The sequence below is a fragment of the Vitis riparia genome, chromosome 18, assembly GCF_004353265.1.
Source record: "Vitis riparia cultivar Riparia Gloire de Montpellier isolate 1030 chromosome 18, EGFV_Vit.rip_1.0, whole genome shotgun sequence".
Taxonomy (NCBI): domain Eukaryota; kingdom Viridiplantae; phylum Streptophyta; class Magnoliopsida; order Vitales; family Vitaceae; genus Vitis; species Vitis riparia.
The window spans coordinates 1,470,241-1,490,798 of NC_048448.1; the positions used below are offsets into that span (position 1 = coordinate 1,470,241).

Here is a 20,558-nt window from a genome sequence, read left to right on the forward strand (position 1 = left end):
TGAAAAGGCATGATAGGAAGATTTATATGTTTGGTTCCCGGAAAGTACAAAGGAAGAAAAAAAATGTTAAGAAAAATGATTTTCTCATCTTTTGTTGTTCTATGAAAAATATAAAAGAAAATTAAATATAATTAAAACTAATTAAAAACGTATGTATTTTTAAATTATTTAATCTTTATATAGATGAGTTAAAATAAATAAAACGAGTTTGAAGTAACAAAAAAAATAATTTATTAACTTTTAATCTATTTTTTTATTTTCCTTCATTTTTTCTTTCCTTCTACTTTTTCTTTGTATTTTATTTTCCTCGCATTTTCCCTCAAATTTTTCGACAACCAAACATAGCCTTAAAAATCAATGTTATGAATAATTAACTTTAGATTGCTTTAAAATACCATACAATATGTTCTCCTCTGGGTATTTTCACAGCCACCGTCATCACTGTTGTGACCTACCTTACTAATATCAGCCTTGAATTTTGTTCTGAAAAGCTGGAAATGTTTTTTTATTTTTAAAATCTTATTGAATTCTTTGCAAGAAAAGAGCCAATGGCCTTGAATCTAGGCTTTCCCCAACTGTGCCGCTCAATCAATGAGAAGTACCTATCAGACTAGACATTTATTAAAACTTAGAGAAATTAGTCAATGCAGCTAGTGCAATGAATTCACATATTATACCCTGTTTGGATGCGATTTAATTTTCTACAGTTTTATTACAGTAGAAAAGGGAAAAAAATATATAAATAATTATTAATCAAATTAATCATTTAATAAAAATTTATAGTTTTTTTTTTTATAACCTTCATGATCTCAACCATCATATGATGATAGTCTGATAGAGGGTTAAATTAACCCATGTACATTTTGCTTCATTTCTTGAGGTATAGAAGAAATATAGATAGAAGTTAGTTGAGGACAGTAAATGCCAGAGGGCGGTGAGCGTTGGGACATATTTAATAGGAAGAGTAAATTGGAGAGGTGGGAAAAAAGTGAGATTCTCTCGGCATTTACACACTTAATGACTTACCAGGATGAGTGCATTTACTTTTTGCACTGGGACAAAGATTCCCTTCTTCATTTCTCGCCACTCTCTTCCTCGCACTTCACATTTACTACTCTTTTATTTCCTCCCCGCGCTTAAAAGTGCATGCCGGATATGATATTTTCAAGTGATTTCTCACAAAAGTGAAAGAAGTATTTTTCTTAACGTAGTTTATTTGTAAAATTTTTATTTTGTTTCAAGCTCGGGTGGTGTTTTTTTGGCTGAATAAAAAAAGTTAATTATTTTTCTACTCATCAACGTTGTCCTCTCTTATACTCTTTAATGAATATTTCAAAACCTTTATTAAGATTTGATGCGATATAAATCATGGGCTTGTGTTCGAATTAAAAAAAGCTTTCTTTAAAAAATAATAATAAACATTAAAGAAAATAATAATTTTTTGCATTAAAAATGAAGCAAGAAACACAAAAAATTCACTCCAGGTTGAGCACTTGGGGGTTTAAATGCTTGTTGAGTGTGTTTGACTTGTTTAACTCAAAGTACTTATAATAAAAGTTTTTTTTTTTTTTTGTAAATTTTTTTAAGAGAATCATTAATTAAATGTATTATAAGTAATTTTAAAATTTTTTAAAAATATTTCTTAAATTTTAGCAAGCACTTAATTTTTTTTCTAAAACATTTTTTTTTAAATCTTAAAACGAGTTTGAAAGTTATTTTATAAAATGTTTATAACATTTTTAATATTTAAATTATAAAAATTTTGAAGCATTAAAAATATTAGAACCGCTTCCTAAAGTCACTACCAAACAGACTATTAATCAACTTTTTAATTCGATCATTTTTTTAGCTTTTCTCTATAGTTTTCAATTTAATTTATTGTATTGATCATTTTAAAAATTTTATTAATCCTTACATGCATATGAACCTTGAATTTAATGACTCTAAACCAATCTAAAGTTGATTCTAATGAAGCTCCAAGCACATCAATGCTTTATATCTTAATGAAATAAAATTGTCAAACTTAAATTAATACATGTTGATTAATACATCAACATGTATTAATTTTATTTTTAAAATGTATTTTCTATGAATTGTTTCTTAATATACTACTATATAAGATCTAGGTGTTTGACAAAATAAAAATATTTAATTTTTCAAAATCCAAAAAAATGTTTGAAATAATCTTAAATTAACATTTTGATAAGTGCTTCTTAAAAGATGACTTAGATTAAAACATTTAAGTTAATTTTGATTCCCATAAATTTTAAGAGAAAGCAAAGTGGAAAATAAAATAAAAAATAAAAAATAAATTTAAAGGTAATAAATTATTTTTATGATACTTCAAACTCATTTAACTTATTTTAATAATTTTATATAAAGATTAAATAATCTAATAATATGTAAAATTTCACATAATTTTAATTATATACATATAACCAAATATAAAAAATAGTGTATTTGTAATTGCTTTTTTAAAACAATTTAAAAAAATTATTTTTTGAGAACAATTTTTTAAAATTGATCTTTCATTTTTGTAGAACAAGAGCTTGTTTTAAAACCTAAAAAGTTTTTAACATGTTTTTTCATATTTTTAAAATACTTTTTATATTTAGTATTTTATATGTTTATAAAATTATTTATTAAAACAATCATAGAAAAAAAATAAAAAAAATAAAAAGCAATTAAAAAATGTTATCTGAAAACATTCTATTTCGTTATTTTATTTTTAAAAAATAAAAATAGTTTTTAATTACCAAATTTATTTTATGTGTTTTTTGTTATGAATAATAAAAAATTATTCTAAAAAATATTTCTCAAAAAGACCCTTGAACTTCCTTAATTTTTTTTTTTTTCATTTTCTTAACATTCTTTTATTCTTTTATTTGCATTTTTCTTAAATCAACACATAGCCTTAAATTTTAAATAAAATATTGTATTCTAGGAATTATTTTTTAACTATTTCCAAAAATCACACTTCTTTCATTCTTTTCTTATAGAATTCCCTTCACTAAATAAAATACCCTTAAATATTCTCAGTAAAAGTGTTGTAGTAAGAATACTTTCACCAGGAAAAGAAATTTCAAAGTACAGAACAACGTGCCCTTGTATAGTTTCTGCTTGTTAAAAATTAAAAAAAAAAATAAAAAAAATCCTCATTTTCCAATTGTCATAAAGTCATCCCAGAAAAGGTGGATCGTGTCCATGAAATTGCCGTGGAGAGGCAACCACTGTCCTCTCCAGTTGAGAGAGAGAGAGTTGCACGTTTATATAAACTTATTTTACAAATATTTGTATTTTAATTTTATCTTTTTTTTTTAAAGCATTTTTTTCTCAGATAGAAAATTTGAGAAAAAATGAAAGCAAAAAAAGGGAAAAGTAGAATGAAACATAATTTGAAGAAAAATAAAAAATAAATTTAAAATTAATGAATATCTAATTTAATTATCAATTTTCTAACTAATTATTAGTTATATTTTTATTGGGTAAATTATATTTTTTTTGTATTTTATGATATCCATAAATATATTAAGATATTATTATTTTTAATTTAATTTAGAAATAATTTTATCTTAATTATATAAAATAATTTTTTTTTTCAAAGATTTAGAATGTTTATTTAACACAACAGCAATTAGAATAACTTGTTAGTCATGCTACATATCCTTGAAATAATGTTGATGTAACAGTGGGCTTTGTCTAAGCATGGGCCATTGTCATTACACTAATGGGCTTGGGCCTTAAAAAAAAAAAAGAGTTTTTCTAGAGGTGGGATGGATCACAAAATGAAGAGTCTATTTGATAATAATTTTATGAAATATTTTAATCTTTATAATACTTAAATATAAAAAAATTTAAATGTTAAAAATATTATAAATGCTTCATAAAATCACTATAAAATTCACATAAAGACTTTATTTAAGAAATTAAAATAAAATAATGTATGAGAGGAAGAGATTTTTTATGGGAGTGCTTCACGTTTCTCTAAAATAAATATATAGGTATGGGAGAGTGACTTTTATGAAATAAATATATCAAGGGTTCGTTTGATTATCGAAAAATGTGGGAAAAAAATATGATGAAAATAATATATAAAGAAAAAGTAAAATAAAAAATAATTATTTTTAAGTTAATAAATTATTTTATATAATATCTCAAATTCATTTATTTATTTCATTTTTTTACATAAAAATTAAATAATTTTAAAATCCATAAGTTTTTATCAATTTTAATATTTTGTACGAATGAAACATAACCTAAAATATTGGCTTGATATAAGAAATTTCAAAATACATTTCTAGAAAAAACTCAAGGTATAATGTGATCAACACAGCAAAAACTTGTGAAGGGTATAAAAAGTATGACGTTAAATTTTAATAAAATGATTCAAAATTATAATTATTTTATATTTAATTTACCTTTAAAATTATATAAATAATTAAATTATTTATAATTAATTAAACAAACTCTTCTATATATTTTTAAATTATTTAATTTTTATATCGATTATTTAAAATAAGTTAAATAAATTTGAAGTCGTAAGTAACTTCAAATTTTTTTTTTCTTTAATTTTTCTCTCCTCCTATTTTTTTTATATATATTTTTTAATCTATTTTTTCAACCAAACATACCCTAAAAAAAAATTGTACAGAAAACTGAAATGTATCACGTTCTAAACCAGGTTGCTAACTTTACTGATGGTTTTTTTTTTTTTGTATTATTTACACTTGTAACAATCTCACTTGCAGTCATTCAGAAATACAGTGGCAAATGGTTGTTTTCGCGTCATAGTTTGACCCTTAAATCAATATTGCGTTTTAACTAGCCATTACTGGGTGGTGAGTCCTAACTATTGGTTGCCCATCATTTCAAAGATGTGATTTTTCAAATGATTTGTAAAAATAAACAATCCAACATTCTATTGAAACATTTAAGGTTGATACACTATTAATTATATAGAGATATCTACTTCCATTAATACGAAAATCTCAGTTACCAAACCTTGCCATAAAATCAATTCAGTTCCATTGTCGTGAAGGAAGAAAGAGTGGCCCAATCCCATTTATGGACTAGAGTTAGTACACCCCCACACCACCTTTGTAATCAAGCATTACTTTCATTGTATTACTATTTATGCATATGGTCATGCATGCATGCATTGTCTAATTTGGTAGGGATTTACAATATCTGAATATATCATTAATATATCTTTGATATATCTAATATTCATGGATCTTGATATGCCAATTTGTTGATTTTTTCATATTTATATTTCAATGATATTTCTGGATATTTTACTAATTTTTCGATTATTAAATAAATTAATTTTAATTATTTTATTTTTATATTTGATTTAATTTATTATATAAAAACATAATTTTCTTAAGAGTTTTTTTTATATAATTTATATATTTATTAAATATAAAAATATGAACATTAATTTTTTTATATATATATATTTATTTATTTGATATAGTTTATAATGAATCATAATTTTAATATTAAATATATTTTAAAATTAGACGTGTTATCATAATAATATTTTTTATTTTTAATTGATATAAAGGATATTATTATGATAAATTTTAAGTATTGATTTTTTTTTATCAAAAATAACTTTTAAATATTAATTTTTTACTTCTTATATAATATTTTAAAGTTTTTATAATATTTTAAATATTCTATTAATTTTTATAATATTTTATGAATATCATAATTATCGATATTTTTATCAATGAAATCTTAACTAATTGGTTGCCCTAATTGCAAAGATGTGACAAGAGCTAAAACAAATGATTTTTCAAATTACCTGTAAAAATAAACAATCCAACGTTTTTAAGAAAGGCGTGAATGCCTTTCTTTCATATACAAGGGAGATGCATTGAAACATTCAAGGTTGATGCACTATTAATTATATAGAAATATCTAGGTTATAAGTCACTATCATACTTTCATTAATACGAAAATCTCAATTATCAAACCTTGGTAAGTACCATAAAATCAGTTCGATCCATTGTCGTGAAGGAAGAAAGAGCGACCCAATCCCATGCATGGACTAGAGTTGTACGCCACCACTCCACCTTTGTAATTAAGTATCAGTCTCATTGTATTACTATTTATGCCCATGTTGGAGCTAGGTTTCTTTCCTCCTGGCTTCCATTATTCGTGCGCTAACCTACAATGCAAGGTTCACCTGGTAGTATCCGGACAGACCCCTCCGATTGTCAAGTCATTTGGAGATCTGGGGTGGTTACCTTCCGATATTGCCCTTCGTGTTTTACCACGTTTCTTAATAGGTCAAACACTTTGAGCAGGCCTCCAGGTTATGCCCATATTTTCAGGCCCCATGGGGTACCTACTGCCCATGCATGGGTTGGTTGGTAGGAATGGAAGTGCTACTTCACTTCGTACATCCATGGCGCACACACAAACTAGAAAATAAAGAAAATTTTGAAATTTAATCATATTTTTCAAACATTAAGGGGAAAAGCTGATCCACCATATTATGTGAAACTATATACTATGCATTTAAATTTAATAAAAAAAATAAAAATATATTCTTGATATTTTTAATCATTTATTATAATAACCCATAAAAAAATATTTGAAAACTTCTAAAATCAATTTTTAAAAAAACAATATGATTTTATAATAAAGTTTAGAAAAAAACCATTATCAATCATATTTAAAAAATAAAAAACTATTTACTTCATTACTTTATTCACCACCGAAGATTTTCCTCGTCTCTTGGCATATAAGCTCATGGGTCGAAGTTCCACGAAACTCCAGGGTACAAGAAGGGGTAAAAAGGTCACATATCACTGTCACTTCCCAAATACGTATGAATTGATTTCGTGCAATCCATCATCTTCAAGAAACAAGAGGTGAGAGAGCCGTTTCACGTACTGAATTTGGGTGTTGTGGTGAGTCTCATGGACAACTGGACTCGAAAATGATCCGACTCAGGGTTTCCCAAGGATTCGACCCTTTTATGTCGTCTCGGCATTATTAATTTCCGCAAATCCATCACATTGCGCCCCGTACGTTTCTGTTAGGATTCTTTCAAATAATTTTTCACGTATCTGAAAAAGCAGATATTTCAAATTGTTGGCCCCGCTTCCATCTATAATTAGCCTTCTTAGTCAAATAATTCATGCTCACAGAAGCACTTATCTCACTATTCAAGTGGAATGGTTGGGCAACTTCACCACCACTCTATGAATATATTTTATATGTTTTGAGCACTTCTGGCTTTGAATAAAGCATTTTTTATAGTCATATTTGTACAGCTAATTTTCATATGAAGTCATATTTGTACAGTTAATTTCCATATGAATCGAGAGGAGGAAAAGAGAAAAAATGTGAAATGGCCACCCTTTTCCAGTTTTCCACACGTGAAATATTGGTAGTCCAATGCAGGCTCCTTTTTTTTGAATGGAAGAGAACTATATTCAAAAGGATGAATTCTCCGGAATGGGTGAATTTCAGGATTGGGCCTTAAGTGCTTTAACAAATGTAAAGTAAGCGTACGTGAAGATATAAATAGCGAGTCAGGATCCTTTTTTTACACATAGCCTCCTCCCATTCGCCTTTAGCCACTTACGCGTGAATTCCGCGCTTAGAACAATTTTAACATCCCATGCAATGCTGGTCCACCAAAGAATCCAATCAAAATTAACGCTATAATTCAATTCATTACCACGGAATCTCAAACCTGTTGATTCTGTTCATATCAAAAAGCAACTCAATTGTGGACAACTTTCTTCTTTTTCTCCATCAAATACTCGTGGTGGTAGATGCCTCCTTTCTTTATCTCCCTAAATATATTTATGTATATATCTTTCCCACAGACAAAACCACTTCCAAAGCTCTCTTAACCAGCCATGGGTTCCAACCACAAGAGTCTCCAGGCAATATTGGGCGCACCAGGAGTGAGGGGTAAGAGGGTAACGGCTCTATCAAAAGATGGATTAACTGATTTCGTTCTTTCCATGATCTCCAAGAAACAAGAGCTCAAAGAGCCATTTTATGTGCTTGATTTGGGTGTGGTGGTGAGTCTCATGGAGAAGTGGTCTCGGGCTCTGCCTCTGGTTCGACCCTTTTATGCTGTCAAGTGCAACCCGGACCCCACATTTCTTGCTGCACTAGCGGCTCTCGGCTCAAGCTTTGACTGTGCTAGCCGCACGGAGATTGAGACCGTTTTGGGTCTTGGAGTTTCTTCGGATCGGATTATTTTTGCAAACCCATGTAAAGCCGAGTCTCATATCAAGTACGCCGCAAGCGTAGGCGTTAACTTGACAACTTTTGATTCAAGGGATGAAATCGAGAAAATTCGAAAATATCACCCGAAATGTGCCTTATTGATCCGGGTGAAACCTCCGGATGATAGCGGAGCACGGTGTCCATTAGAGTCCAAGTATGGTGCACTCCCTGAGGAGGTGACGCCGCTCCTCCAGGCTGCACAAGACGCTCGGCTTACTGTCTCCGGCGTGTCTTTCCATATTGGTAGCGGCGCCACCCTTGGGCAGGCCTACCGGGGGGCGATAGCAGAAGCGAGGGCGGTGTTTGATACAGCCTCGCGGCTCGGCTTGCCTCGAATGCATGTGCTCAATATCGGTGGCGGCTTTACATCTGGGCCGCACTTCGATGACGCCACTTCTGCTATCAAATCGTCTCTCCAAGCCTACTTCCCTAACGAACATGGGTTAACCATCATAGCCGAGCCAGGCAGGTACTTCGCCGAATCGGCTTTCACTCTGGTCACCAATATTATTGGGAAGCGTGTGAGGTCGGAGCTGAGGGAGTACTGGATCAACGACGGCATTTACGGCTCTCTGAACTGTATACTAAACGACCATGCAACTGTGACCGCGAAGCCTCTCGCTTGCACCTCCAATAGCGTGAACCCCACGTGCCGTCGAGTTAGGACTTACTCCTCTACAGTGTTTGGACCCACGTGCGACGCACTTGATACAGTTTTGACCGGTCACCAGTTGCCGGAACTGCAGGTCAATGATTGGCTGATGTTTCCAAGAATGGGAGCTTATACCGCTGCTGCCGGGTCCAACTTCAATGGGTTTAACATGTCCGCGGTTACGACCCACCTAGTCTACTCGAATCCAACCTGAGACGTAGTGCTTTTTGGATGGTTGTTGACAATCGTTTCCTTCTTGTCCCTTTTGGGGAGATTTACGTAAGAAAATCGATTGTGTCTTTGCTTTGGAGTTTGGAATATTAATAATAAACATGAATTGTTGTAATGGTGTGCTTTATAATTTAATTAAACTATTTTCCTTATCCATTTCTAGAAAAGAGAAATCATATAATTTCTTTTCTTACTAGATTGTACATGTAAAAAGTTCAATTCTTCTCAAAAAGTCAAAATCACCATGGTTATCTTAAAAAAATAAAAACAAAAAACAAAAATTGACATGTGGTAACCACCCATGTCATATAATTTCTCTTTATTTATTTATTATGTTTGTCAATTTTTTTTAAGCTTGACATATGTCCCAAATTATTTTTATTTTTATTTTCTCTTTCTTTATTTTAGTTTTTTTACTTTTTTTTTTTGATATGTTAGTTACATTTTTTATGAATTTTTTAATTCTTTTTTTCATTCTTTTATCTTTTTATTTTAATTATTTATGAACCCTTTAAATATAAAATAATATATAATATATAATAAATAATTAATGAAAATTTTTAATATAATTTTTATTTTTTATTCATATAAAATAAAAAATATTTTTTCATGCACAATTTGTATTTAATAATTTATATTAATTTTTTCTTAGTTTTATTAAAAAATATTTTTTTTGCATAGTGAAAATTGTGCAACACAACTCTTAGAAAAAAAAGGATATCACTCTTTTATAAAAAATAAAAATAACATTAATTAATACAGCTCTTAGAAAATAAGGTATTACTCTTTTATATAAAAAACAAAAGTGATGTCCTTTTTTCCAATGGTTGTGTCTATTTGTGCACAATTTGAGTGTGCAAAAATTTTAATTTTTAATAATTTTTTTAAAAATAATATAAATGATTAAATACAATTTTTTAACAAAAAATTAAAATTTTTAATAAAAAAAATGTTAGAACCACAACCAAGTTTTTATCTTCTTTAATTAAAAATATTAAATATTTTAATTAAGAAAAAAGTTAAAACCACAATCAAATTAAATCCATAAGCAAAAAGTTAAAACCATAATCATCAATTTTGATTTTATTATGAAAATTTGAAAATTTTAAAAAATAAAAATATTAAAATAATATGACAATGTAATAAGATTTATAAAATAAATAAATATTTTTTAGTAGCAATCTAAAAATCTTATATTATAAATCTCTAAATTTGTTCATTGTGTATTTATTTTTATATTAAATTTGTTTTCATTAGTTATTAATTATTTATTTTTATTTTATATTTAAAATGTTCTTAAATAATTGAAATCAATGCATATGAAGTGATGAAATTGTGAAAAAAAAAATTAAAATTTTAAATTTTTGATAAAGCCAAAACATTAAAAAAAGCAAAAAAGGTATTTTTAACTTTTAAAAATAGTTTTTGAATTTTTATAAAATAAAAGTCTGTTTGAAAACTTAAAATATTTTTAACACATTTTTAATATTTTTAAATATGTTTGAAAAATAAATTTTATATCTAATGTTTTATTTTTTATTTTTATCATTTTACATGTTTTTGTATGATTATTTTGTTAAAATAACTTTTAAAAAATAAGTGAAAATAATAATAAAATATTTTATTTTTTATTCTTAATAAAAAATAATTTTTAATTATTAAACTTTTTTTTTTATTTTTATGTTTTAAATAATAAAAAACTATTCTAAAAAATAATTTTCATGAATCCTATTGAGTTGCTCTTACTTAAGCAACTATCTCTAACAAATTATTTGGTCATATTTGTTATTAATGGGATCAAGGATACTTTCAATAAGAAATATATCCAAGAGTTGGTGGAAGGTAATAATGGGATCAAAGTTTATGAAAAGTTTGATCTAAAATTCCTAAAAAAAAAATTAGCCTTTTATTATTAAATCAATAATGATCCGGCCCGGTTCAATAGAAAATGAGACAATTGTGTTTTGGACCTAGTTGAGCAAAAAAATTAAGCTTTGATTCATATAAATTTACCATTTAAGTTCAAAATATAGAAAAAGTGTGAAAATTGATATGAAGGATATAAATTTTTTATCTTTCAAAAAATGACATTTATTGATTATGAAAAAAAAAGAGTAGAAAAACATTAATTTAAATTTTATTTATTTTTTAAACCTCGATAAAATTTAATTTAATTTAGTGATTTGGAAAAAAAAATACCATTTTCCAAAAAATAAAAAATATATTATTATTATTATTTAAAAATCAAAGATCTTAGAAAATATCTATTTTTAAAATTGTGTATATAAAAAATAACTAAAAATATGTCAAAATTATTTTTTTAAAATGATATATTTTTAGAATATATTTAAAAAAAAATTGTTTTCTAAAAATACTAAAATTTTAAAATAATTATTAAAAACAAAATAATAATTTTATCAAATATTATAGTAAAAAATACTCAAAATAATTTTGAAATGCATATTAGTTTTTTTATATTTTATATCATTTTTATTAATTATATAATTTTTATGAGTCAAATCTTAAGTTTTGGGCTAATTGCGTCAAAAACGCAATTGTGCCGTCGGAAATATGGATGGAAAAGTTGTTGGTTAGGAACTTAGGACACAGATTATAAACTTTTTGTACGTGGTATGCCTATCTTTTTTGAAATATTTCCAATCGCTTTTATAGACAAGACGAATTGTTGGAAGTATAGCATCGAACAAGTAGACGTAGCTGTTGACTTGTATGGCGGAACAATGTTCTATCAAATCGGTCAAACTCTCCCATTTCTGGCCGCTTCTCCAGTTCTCCTTCGTGATTGATAACGTGAGGCCCACATCCCAACATATCATATCTTACATGGGCTGATGATTTTCCTACGTGGCCATCAAACAAATAAAGAAAAATGGAAAGGGAGAATCACGGCCACATAAAAAAAAAAAATTTAAATGTTAGATTTTTAACTTTGAAAACAAAACACGTACATTTTGTAAAAATTTCCAAAACTAGTCTCTCTACCCATCACTCCTACCCCCATCACCTACTTATTTTTATGGAAACTTGTGTTTTGACGGGGTGATTTGGCAAATATTTACTTTTGGGAACCCAATTTTATGAAATCTGAAAACCAATTTTTAATTGAAAAATTATATTTTTCTTAAGCACTCTGAGCCGGCTACATTTTTTATACCGAGATTGCCCTTTTTTTTTTCTTTTTTTTCCCGTACCCACCATCCGCCTCTCTCTCCCGTGAAACTGGCCGGTTGGCGTCATCACCGGCCGCCACTCATACCTCTCACCGGCCGACAGACAAAGGTTGTGTTTTTCAGCCTGGCTCAAAAATCGTGGATTTAGGGTTCGTGAAATTTAAATCCAATGGCACAACAGCAAAGAGACCCCTAGAACAGATTTAGAAAACACAGGGAGCAAAAAAGGAGCAATTTTTTTGGTTTTTCTTGGGGGTTTGGCATGGATTTTCTCGGAAATCAAACGAGGATGAATTTTCCGGAAAATCGAATGGGGGATGGATTTTCTTGGGGATCAAACGGGGATTTTTTTTTTTTTTGCTTTCGCCGCCATTGTGTTTTTCAGCCTAGCTCAAAAATCGTGAATTTAGGGTTCGTGAAATTTAAATCCAATGGCACAACAGCAAAGAGATCCCTAGAACAAATCCAGAAAACACAGGGAGCAAAAAAGAAGCAATTTTTTTGGTTTTCCTTGGGACTTTTGCATGGATTTTCTCGGAAATCAAACAAGGATGAATTTTCCCGGAAATCGAATGGGGGATGGATTTTCTTGGGGATCAAACGAGGATTTTTTTTGCTTCCGCCGCCGCCGCCGTTGTGTTTTTCAGCCTGGCTAAAAAATCGTGGATTTAGGGTTCGTGAAATTTAAATCCAATGGCACAACAACAAAGAGACCCCTAGAACAGATCCAGAAAACACAGGGAGCAAAAAAAAAAACAATTGTTTTGGATTTCCTGGGGATTTTGCATGGATTTTCTCGGAAATCAAACGAGGATGAATTTTCTAGGAAATCGAATGGGGGATGGATTTTCTTGGGAATCAAACGAGGTGTGAGTGGCGGCCGGTGATGACGCCGGCCAGCCAGTTTCACGGGAGGGAGATGCGGTTACGAGAGGAAAAAAAAAGAAAAAGAAAAGGGCAATATCGGTATAAAAAATGTAGCCGGCTCAAAGTGCATAAAAATAGATATAATTTTTCAATTAAAAACTAGTTTTCAGATTTCAAAAAGTTGGATTCTCAAAAATATATATTTACCAAATCACCCCGTCAAAACACAAGTTTCCCTTTATTATTCTCTCTACCCATCTCTCCTACTCCCATCACCTACCTATTTTTATTTCTCTCCTACTCCCATCACCTACCTATTTTTATTTTTATTTTTGACACGTCAGAGAGCATCATGATTATCTTAAAAAAAAAAAACACCTTTGAAATGTGGCAACCAACCACTGGCACATGATTTTTTTTTTTTTCAATTTACTAGCTTCATGAATTTTTTTTTAATTTCAATTTTTTTCACCACTTCATATTAATTGATTTTTATTATTTTATTGATATTTTAAACATAAAATAATAATATATGATAAATAATTAATAAAAATAAATTGAATATTAAAATAAATACATAACTAATAAATGTAGAGGTTTAGGACATAAGATCTTCTATATTATGTTAAAAAAATATTTATTTATTTTATAAATCTTATAATCTTATTTTATTATTTGTATTTTTTTAAATTTTAAAAATTTTATTTGGCAATCAAAATTAATGATCACGACTTTACCTTTTTGATCATGGTTCTAAATTTTTTATTGATTAAAATATTTAATTGTTTATTTATATGAAATAAAAAAATATTTTTCATAACAAATTATATTTAATAATTTATATTAATTTTTTAAAATTTTATTAAAACTTTAATTTTTTACTTACCAAGTACTCAAACCAATTTAGAGTGTTTAGGAAGGTGTTATTTTTTTTTTTGCGCACTTCAAAGATGTGTAATTTTAGTATGCAAAAATATTAAAGATACATGAAAGATGTATAAATTTAACATGGAAAAATTTTAAATTTGTTATAAAATATATATTTTATTCTATATTTTATATAAATAAAAAATTAAATATCTTTACCAAGAAAAAAGTTAAAATCATAATAAAAAGGCTAAAACTATGATTATTGATTTTCATCTTCACATAAACATATAAAAATTTCAAAAAATATATATAACAAAATAATATGACAACAATATTTTTATTTAATTTATATATGATAAGATTTATAAACATAAATAAATATTTTATTATTTTTATTTAATATTGATATATAAAATCTTATATCGTATACCTCTAAATTTGTTTATTATGTATTTATTTTTATATTAATTTTATTTTCATTAATGATTTAATATATATATATTATTTTATGATTAAAGATTTAAAGTGTTTATAAATAATTTAAAAATAAATATGAAAAACATATTTTATTTTTATTTTATATAAATAAAAATTACAAATTTTAACAATGCAAAATATTAGACCTAAAGCTAAGTTTTTATCTTTTATACTTAAAAATGTTAACATTTTAACTAAAATAAAAGAAGAAGTTAAAAACACAGTTAATTAAGATCATAAACAAAAAAACTAAAACTATGATTATTAACTTTAAATTTTATATGAAAATTTAAAAATTATAAAAATATAAATAATTAATAATATGACAATGTAATATTATTTATAAAATAAATAAATATTTTATTTAATAGGAACATAGAAAATCTCATGTTATAAACCTTTATTTTTTTATTTTTATATTAAATTTGTTCTCCTATTTTCTTATTAGGCTTTCACCTTATAAATTAGTTGTGTACACATTATTTTTTTTAAAGAAAATATAAGAAAAAAATTATAATTATTGTTTTTATTATAAAAAATAAAAAAATCAAATATAACCAAAGTTAACTAAGATTCTTGCAATTTTTTTGTAAATTATTTTAATTTTGTATATGAAAAAGAAAAAAATAAGTTAAATAAATTTAAAATAACATATGAAATAATTCAATGGTTTTAATCTATCTTTTGTATTATTTTTCGTCTTCTACTTTTTTTTTTTCCCCTTCACATTTTTTGAAACTTAAACATGATAAAAAAAATATATATTTTTGGTTTGAGATTAGATTAGCTAAATTCAAATTTTAAATTGATTTTTTTTAATAGGAATTTAATTATGGCATAACCAAAAGGAAAATGTGATCATATCTGGAATTAAAGATCAAAATTGTTATTTAATAACAGGTAAACGATTAAAAAATTATCTAAAAACATCTGATTGACGCAATCAACCACGTGGCGACAAAAGAGTTTAGGTGAACATGCGGCTCTCACGCATTATAATCTTGGCCCGCTTGTGTTTTAGACGCGGGCCGGACTGGCCCATTTTCAGCCCATAATATTTGGGATAAGTAGAATAAAATCCAAAAATCAAAGGGAAAACAGCCAGAACCCCAGGTGAGCAGAGACCAGCTTTTCCGTCTATTTTCTGTGTCATCACGCCATGGAAGCTCTGAGTTCCTCTGCAACGATCATAGCTGCTTCATCGTCATCTCCATCGATTTTCTCCCCAAGGAAAAGAGACTCACCAAGATTCCTTCGAGTCAATGTTTCTCCAAAAGGTAAGATCTCACCACAGCATCTGCCATCATTTCTGATTTCTTTCGTTTTCTTTTCTCTTTTTGTGAAATTAACAATAGAATATGGTTTTGAATCAGATAACGGGAACGATTCCGATGTCCGATCCGAATCGGATGAGTCAAGCTTGGTTCCCATCCTGACGAATCGTACTCTCTCGAAGGTGAGTTCCTGTTAACGAAATCCTGTTCAATTTTTATTTTTATAGTAATTTAGGGTTTATTTTTTAGGCTTATTTTTTTTGGAAATTTTCTTAGGATGCGGCGATGGGGTTGGTTCTGAGTGCGGCGTCGGTGAGAGGTTGGACGACGGACTCTGGTATGGAAGGTCCTTCGGTTCCGGCGGCGGCGGAGGCCGGATCCAGTACGGAGAGGATCTCAACCTTCCCGTGGTCCCTCTTCACCAAATCGCCACGTCGAAGGATGCGCGTTGCCTTCACTTGCAATGTTTGCGGTCAGCGGACCACTCGTGCCATCAATCCTCATGCTTACACCGATGGAACCGTTTTCGTCCAGGTAATTTTTTCTCTCTGTCCTCTGTTTGGTTGATGGGAAAAGAAAATAGAAAAATAAAATAAAATCAATATCTTGTTTTATGTTATTTGTTTCCAAATAATGAAAACAACTTGCCTGAATAAAGCATTATGTAAGGCTCAATTGAAAGAGGTTTCTGTTTTCTCAGTTGCAATTATAGTTTCTTATTGTGAATGGCGTGTCCGTGATTTGCAGTGCTGTGGATGCAATGTGTTTCATAAACTGGTGGACAATCTGAATCTTTTTCATGAGATGAAGTGCTACGTGAACCCGAGCTTCAATTACAGTGATCCAAGAGGGGATGTGGGCTTCAAGTATCTTGATATGGATGATGATAATAACAATGACGTCTTTCCTATCTTTTGAGGTGAAAGAATTGCTTATATACTTGTACATTTCCTATATCATACTTAGAAACTGATTTTAATTGCATCTGTAAATATATTGTCGCTATTGGTTTACATGGGGTGTTCAATTAATAATTCAGAGTTGGATCCTTTTTAGATGATTTGGGTCACCAGGTTCATTACTTAATACTTGGTTTATATCTGTTTATATTGGAAATAATGTAAGAACTTCGTCCAGCATCCAGGTCCCTCCTAATTTGATGCACTCCTATTTGTTGTGCTTTAGTTCTCATCATTTACAGAAAGATCTTGAGGGGTAAGCTATATGGATTAGGAATTTAACTTTAGGTCATGGCTATATGCATTTGAGTTTTTAATTATTGTCTTTCTTGAAGATATAGAAACTATGTGGATTCTACTTTTGAAGCTCCTAAAGTTGCAGTTTCTAATTCTGTGTTGCAGTTGTAGTGGGTTTTTTTCTTTTGTTAGAAAGTTGGTATTATTGGTACCCAATAAACTATATATTAGATCTAGTTTCATAGTTGGAAGTGAAAATGGAATTTAGATGGAAAGATTGATGACCTGTTATTGAATAGTCTAAAGGGAACAAACCATCTTGTATAACAACACTTCATTGGCTGTGCAAGAAGAACCTGTCTTATGCTTGATGAAAATGTAGGGATAATGGAAGAGATGAAACATGGAAATTGACTAAGATATAAGGTAAAAAGCAGCGAGATTGAATTTAGGGCCTATAATGATCTTTATCATGAGATCATCAGTAGTTAGATTCAAGGACCAGTTTCTGTTTGGTTTTGTTCCTTCCAGGCAGTAGTTCAGTTCATTCAACTTGCTGAATTAGAAAATAGGATATGTTATTATGTATGATCAAAACTGAATGTTCATGAATACTTATTTCTCCAGACATTGAGTTTAATCTCTGAAATGATTTTAGAAAATAGTAGCTTAACCATGAGCATGGTATTATTGAGTTGCAATATGCAACATATAGCCTAGAAACCTATTGTTAAGTGTGGCTGTTGGGGATGTCATTAATGTTTGAATAGTTAAGTTTTCTGTCTTTCTTGAGATCCTTGACCTCAGAGGTGTAACATTTAGTGTCCGATAGTGCAAAATTAGAGTTTTCTCTTTTACCAAGAGAAAAGAAAAAAAAAAGAGCAAAAAGGACAATGAAAAATCCAAACAGCGTTGCTAAGGCACCGGCTTGTCCAAAAAATGTATTTCTGTACCTTGCAAAGAAGACTAAAATAGGTGCCATCTCTAGAATGGGGTTAATAAATTTTTAACATGTACTCACTTGTTATACTTTCCATAATTTTGGGTTGTTTATCTTGATTTGCAGGAAAATACAAAGATCTAAGGTAAGGTAGGTGCTAAATATTTTATTAAAGCTAAAATTTGTAGTGATTATTTAAGCTGACATTTCAGTACTAAATGTGTGTTGGATAAACATGAAGATATCACATAAGTGGTACATGGATTGCCTGTTTAACACAGATATACATAGACAATTAACTGAGCAATCTGTTCCGGATTGATATTCCAAGGATCACGAGGGCCCATACTAACCCATAAACATTTTTTCATCTTTAGAAATGTAGATGTGGGGCAAGTTGCTGCAAGTTTTTTTGATAAGTAAGCACAGAATTCATTCAAAGAAGGCAAAAAAGCCCCATAGTATACATGACGTATACAAGGCAGCTAAGGCCTTACAAGCAAAAAAAGACCAAAAACTCACCCCCCTTTAACTGGAGGCTAACCACTCCAGGAATCCTATAAGGGAATGCAAGTTGCTGCAAGTTGATTCAATTAAGATGCCATTTGGCTGATTCTTTTTCTAGACAGACTCTATCAACAGTTGGAAGAAGTTGTATCCCTGGAAATAAAAAAAGTACTTGGTGGTTTAAGATTAAACAATTGAACATGATAGATTAGAGATGATTTTTTTGAAATCAGATTTTAGTGGTGCCTCTTTTTTTGTTTCCCATTAAGTCCTACTTGATATAAGACAACCCTAGGATAGTTGTCTACACTCAAATAGGTGGGCTAGGGTTTTTATTTTTTAGGATGTAGGGAGAGGAACAAGGAATCAAGTTTATGGTAGAGAAAAAAAAAAAAAAACCTTCTAGGAGTTTTACCTAAAAGAAAATTAATGGAGTTTCACTAAGGATTGCAACGCTTGTAATAAAAAAAACATAATATTATTAATATCAATCAATTTTAAAGTCTACTAGGATTCTAATAACTTATTCAAACTTTGATTCTAATTATCTTATAACAATTGACTTTAACAAATACTAATCCTAACTTGACTCCAACAAATACTAATCCTAATTTAATTTCATTAAATACTAATTTTAATTTAATTCCAAGTTATACTAATCTGACTCTCTAATTGCAACTTGCAACTAATACAAATTCACTACAGGTGGTACTCATTTATCCTTGCTTCAGCCACTAAACATTGTTGTTGAGAATAACATCTGTGTAATCATAGCTAGGAGAAAGCTTCAATTCACTAATTTTTATTTTCCTGGTTGTTTTAGTGCCAATTCTTGGAGTGTACCTACTTTGTCATGAAATTCTTGGTTTCAGCCATCGTTGTTTACAAATTTCGATATGTGAGGGTAGAAAAAATGCATAATGGTTCGACCTTTATTGTGTGAAACAGATGCATGTGTAGAAAACAGAAATTGGGTCTGTGGTGGAGGGCAGGACTTTGAGACGGGTGGTTTAGGTGGTGTATTGAGATGAGCGGGTAGGCGTGGTCCTTATGTCTAAAATATCATCTACATTGCATAAGAACTGGCTAGGAAAGCAATGCAAAGGAATCTTTTGAACCTCATAATCGTTTAAAAAAACTAGGTCTCCGAAATGAATTGTTTGTTTCCTATTAAAATACGAATTTCAAGTTTTGCTGTTGGATATTTAAGATCATGCTTATATTTGGAACGGTGTGTAATAGAATATGGTTATGGGAAATCTATCCCATTTCTCATTTTAGTACTTTCTATGTTTGGATGATTTTAAATTGCAGTCTCATGAAGAGTTTTTTTCCTGTCATTTTCATTTTTATCGTCGCTTTTATTCCTAACGCACCAAACGCAGCCCAAGACACCTGGAGTTGTTAGCTACGGATTTTTATGATAATTTTCGGCTCAATAAAAAAAATTGTGGCGTGAATTTGTGTACGAATAGGATGGTAGTGGAGCCATTTATTTATTTATTTGGGTCGTGCTTAGTAGTCCTGTTAGCTCCTCACCCTAATGGGCTTCGGTTTGGCATTGTCTTGTTTCCCTGTCGTATTGTTTCAATTATATATATAATAATAATAAAAAATATTTTTCATAAAAAAATGAATTATAAAATGTGTAATATTTATTTCAAGGTTTAAGAGTTGGGGGTCGGGTCACCCACCCACTGCCGGACGAACCCAGTAACCGCCATCCTTATGTATAAACCCAACTCAGTAACCGTACCGGGCAGTTCTTTAATATGCCTAATTTTAGTAGATGATTATAACGTTCAGGGGAAGATCTCGCCCATTAAGCCTCTATGTGGTTGACCAGAAGAAACCAATGAGATTCTAGCATTTAATTGGACTTTCACACCTTACTCCATAATAATCTCGTCTGTTACCCACTCCAATCAGAACTGCATAATGATATAAACGAACAAAAATAACATAAAAGAAGAAAAACCTTCATTTATCTTTGGGAATTTCCTCAAGTTAATCTGGTTAATTGTTTTTGCAATATCTCCCAAATCTAAGTTAAAATAAAAATTAAAAATAGTAAAAGACATAACTGGATGG

The 20,558-nt window shown here is 29.2% G+C and overlaps 2 protein-coding genes across 3 annotated transcripts; both read left to right on the top strand.

Annotated features, from left to right (window-relative positions):
- The first annotated feature begins 7,537 nt into the window (after positions 1–7,537).
- Positions 7,538–9,128, top strand: LOC117906978 (ornithine decarboxylase-like). Its single transcript, XM_034820276.1, has one exon. It carries the CDS (start codon positions 7,884–7,886, stop codon positions 9,126–9,128), a length of 1,245 nt encoding a protein of 414 aa, XP_034676167.1. The 5' UTR covers positions 7,538–7,883.
- Positions 9,129–15,644: 6,516 nt separating this feature from the next.
- LOC117907834 lies at positions 15,645–19,985 on the top strand. Of its 2 annotated transcripts, none has more exons than XM_034821492.1 (5): positions 15,645–15,827; positions 15,924–16,006; positions 16,101–16,358; positions 16,572–16,743; positions 19,416–19,985. In XM_034821492.1, exons 1-4 carry the CDS (start codon positions 15,710–15,712, stop codon positions 16,740–16,742), a joined length of 630 nt encoding a protein of 209 aa, XP_034677383.1. In that variant the 5' UTR covers positions 15,645–15,709; the 3' UTR covers position 16,743; positions 19,416–19,985. The 2 variants fall into 2 exon arrangements, with proteins under 2 accessions (XP_034677383.1, XP_034677384.1); XM_034821493.1 differs by lacking the exon at positions 19,416–19,985 and adding an exon at positions 18,087–18,267.
- Positions 19,986–20,558: the final 573 nt, after the last annotated feature.

Excerpts from the sequence above, each read along its gene's own strand:
- LOC117906978 (XM_034820276.1), top strand. The coding sequence starts at position 7,884 with ATGGGTTCCAACCACAAGAGTCTCCAGGCAATATTGGGCGCACCAGGA.
- LOC117907834 (XM_034821492.1), top strand. The coding sequence starts at position 15,710 with ATGGAAGCTCTGAGTTCCTCTGCAACGATCATAGCTGCTTCATCGTCA. Across the intron at positions 16,007-16,100 it reads CGAATCGTACTCTCTCGAAG|GATGCGGCGATGGGGTTGGT; the intron begins GTGAGTTCCTGT and ends AAATTTTCTTAG. Across the intron at positions 16,359-16,571 it reads ATGGAACCGTTTTCGTCCAG|TGCTGTGGATGCAATGTGTT; the intron begins GTAATTTTTTCT and ends CGTGATTTGCAG.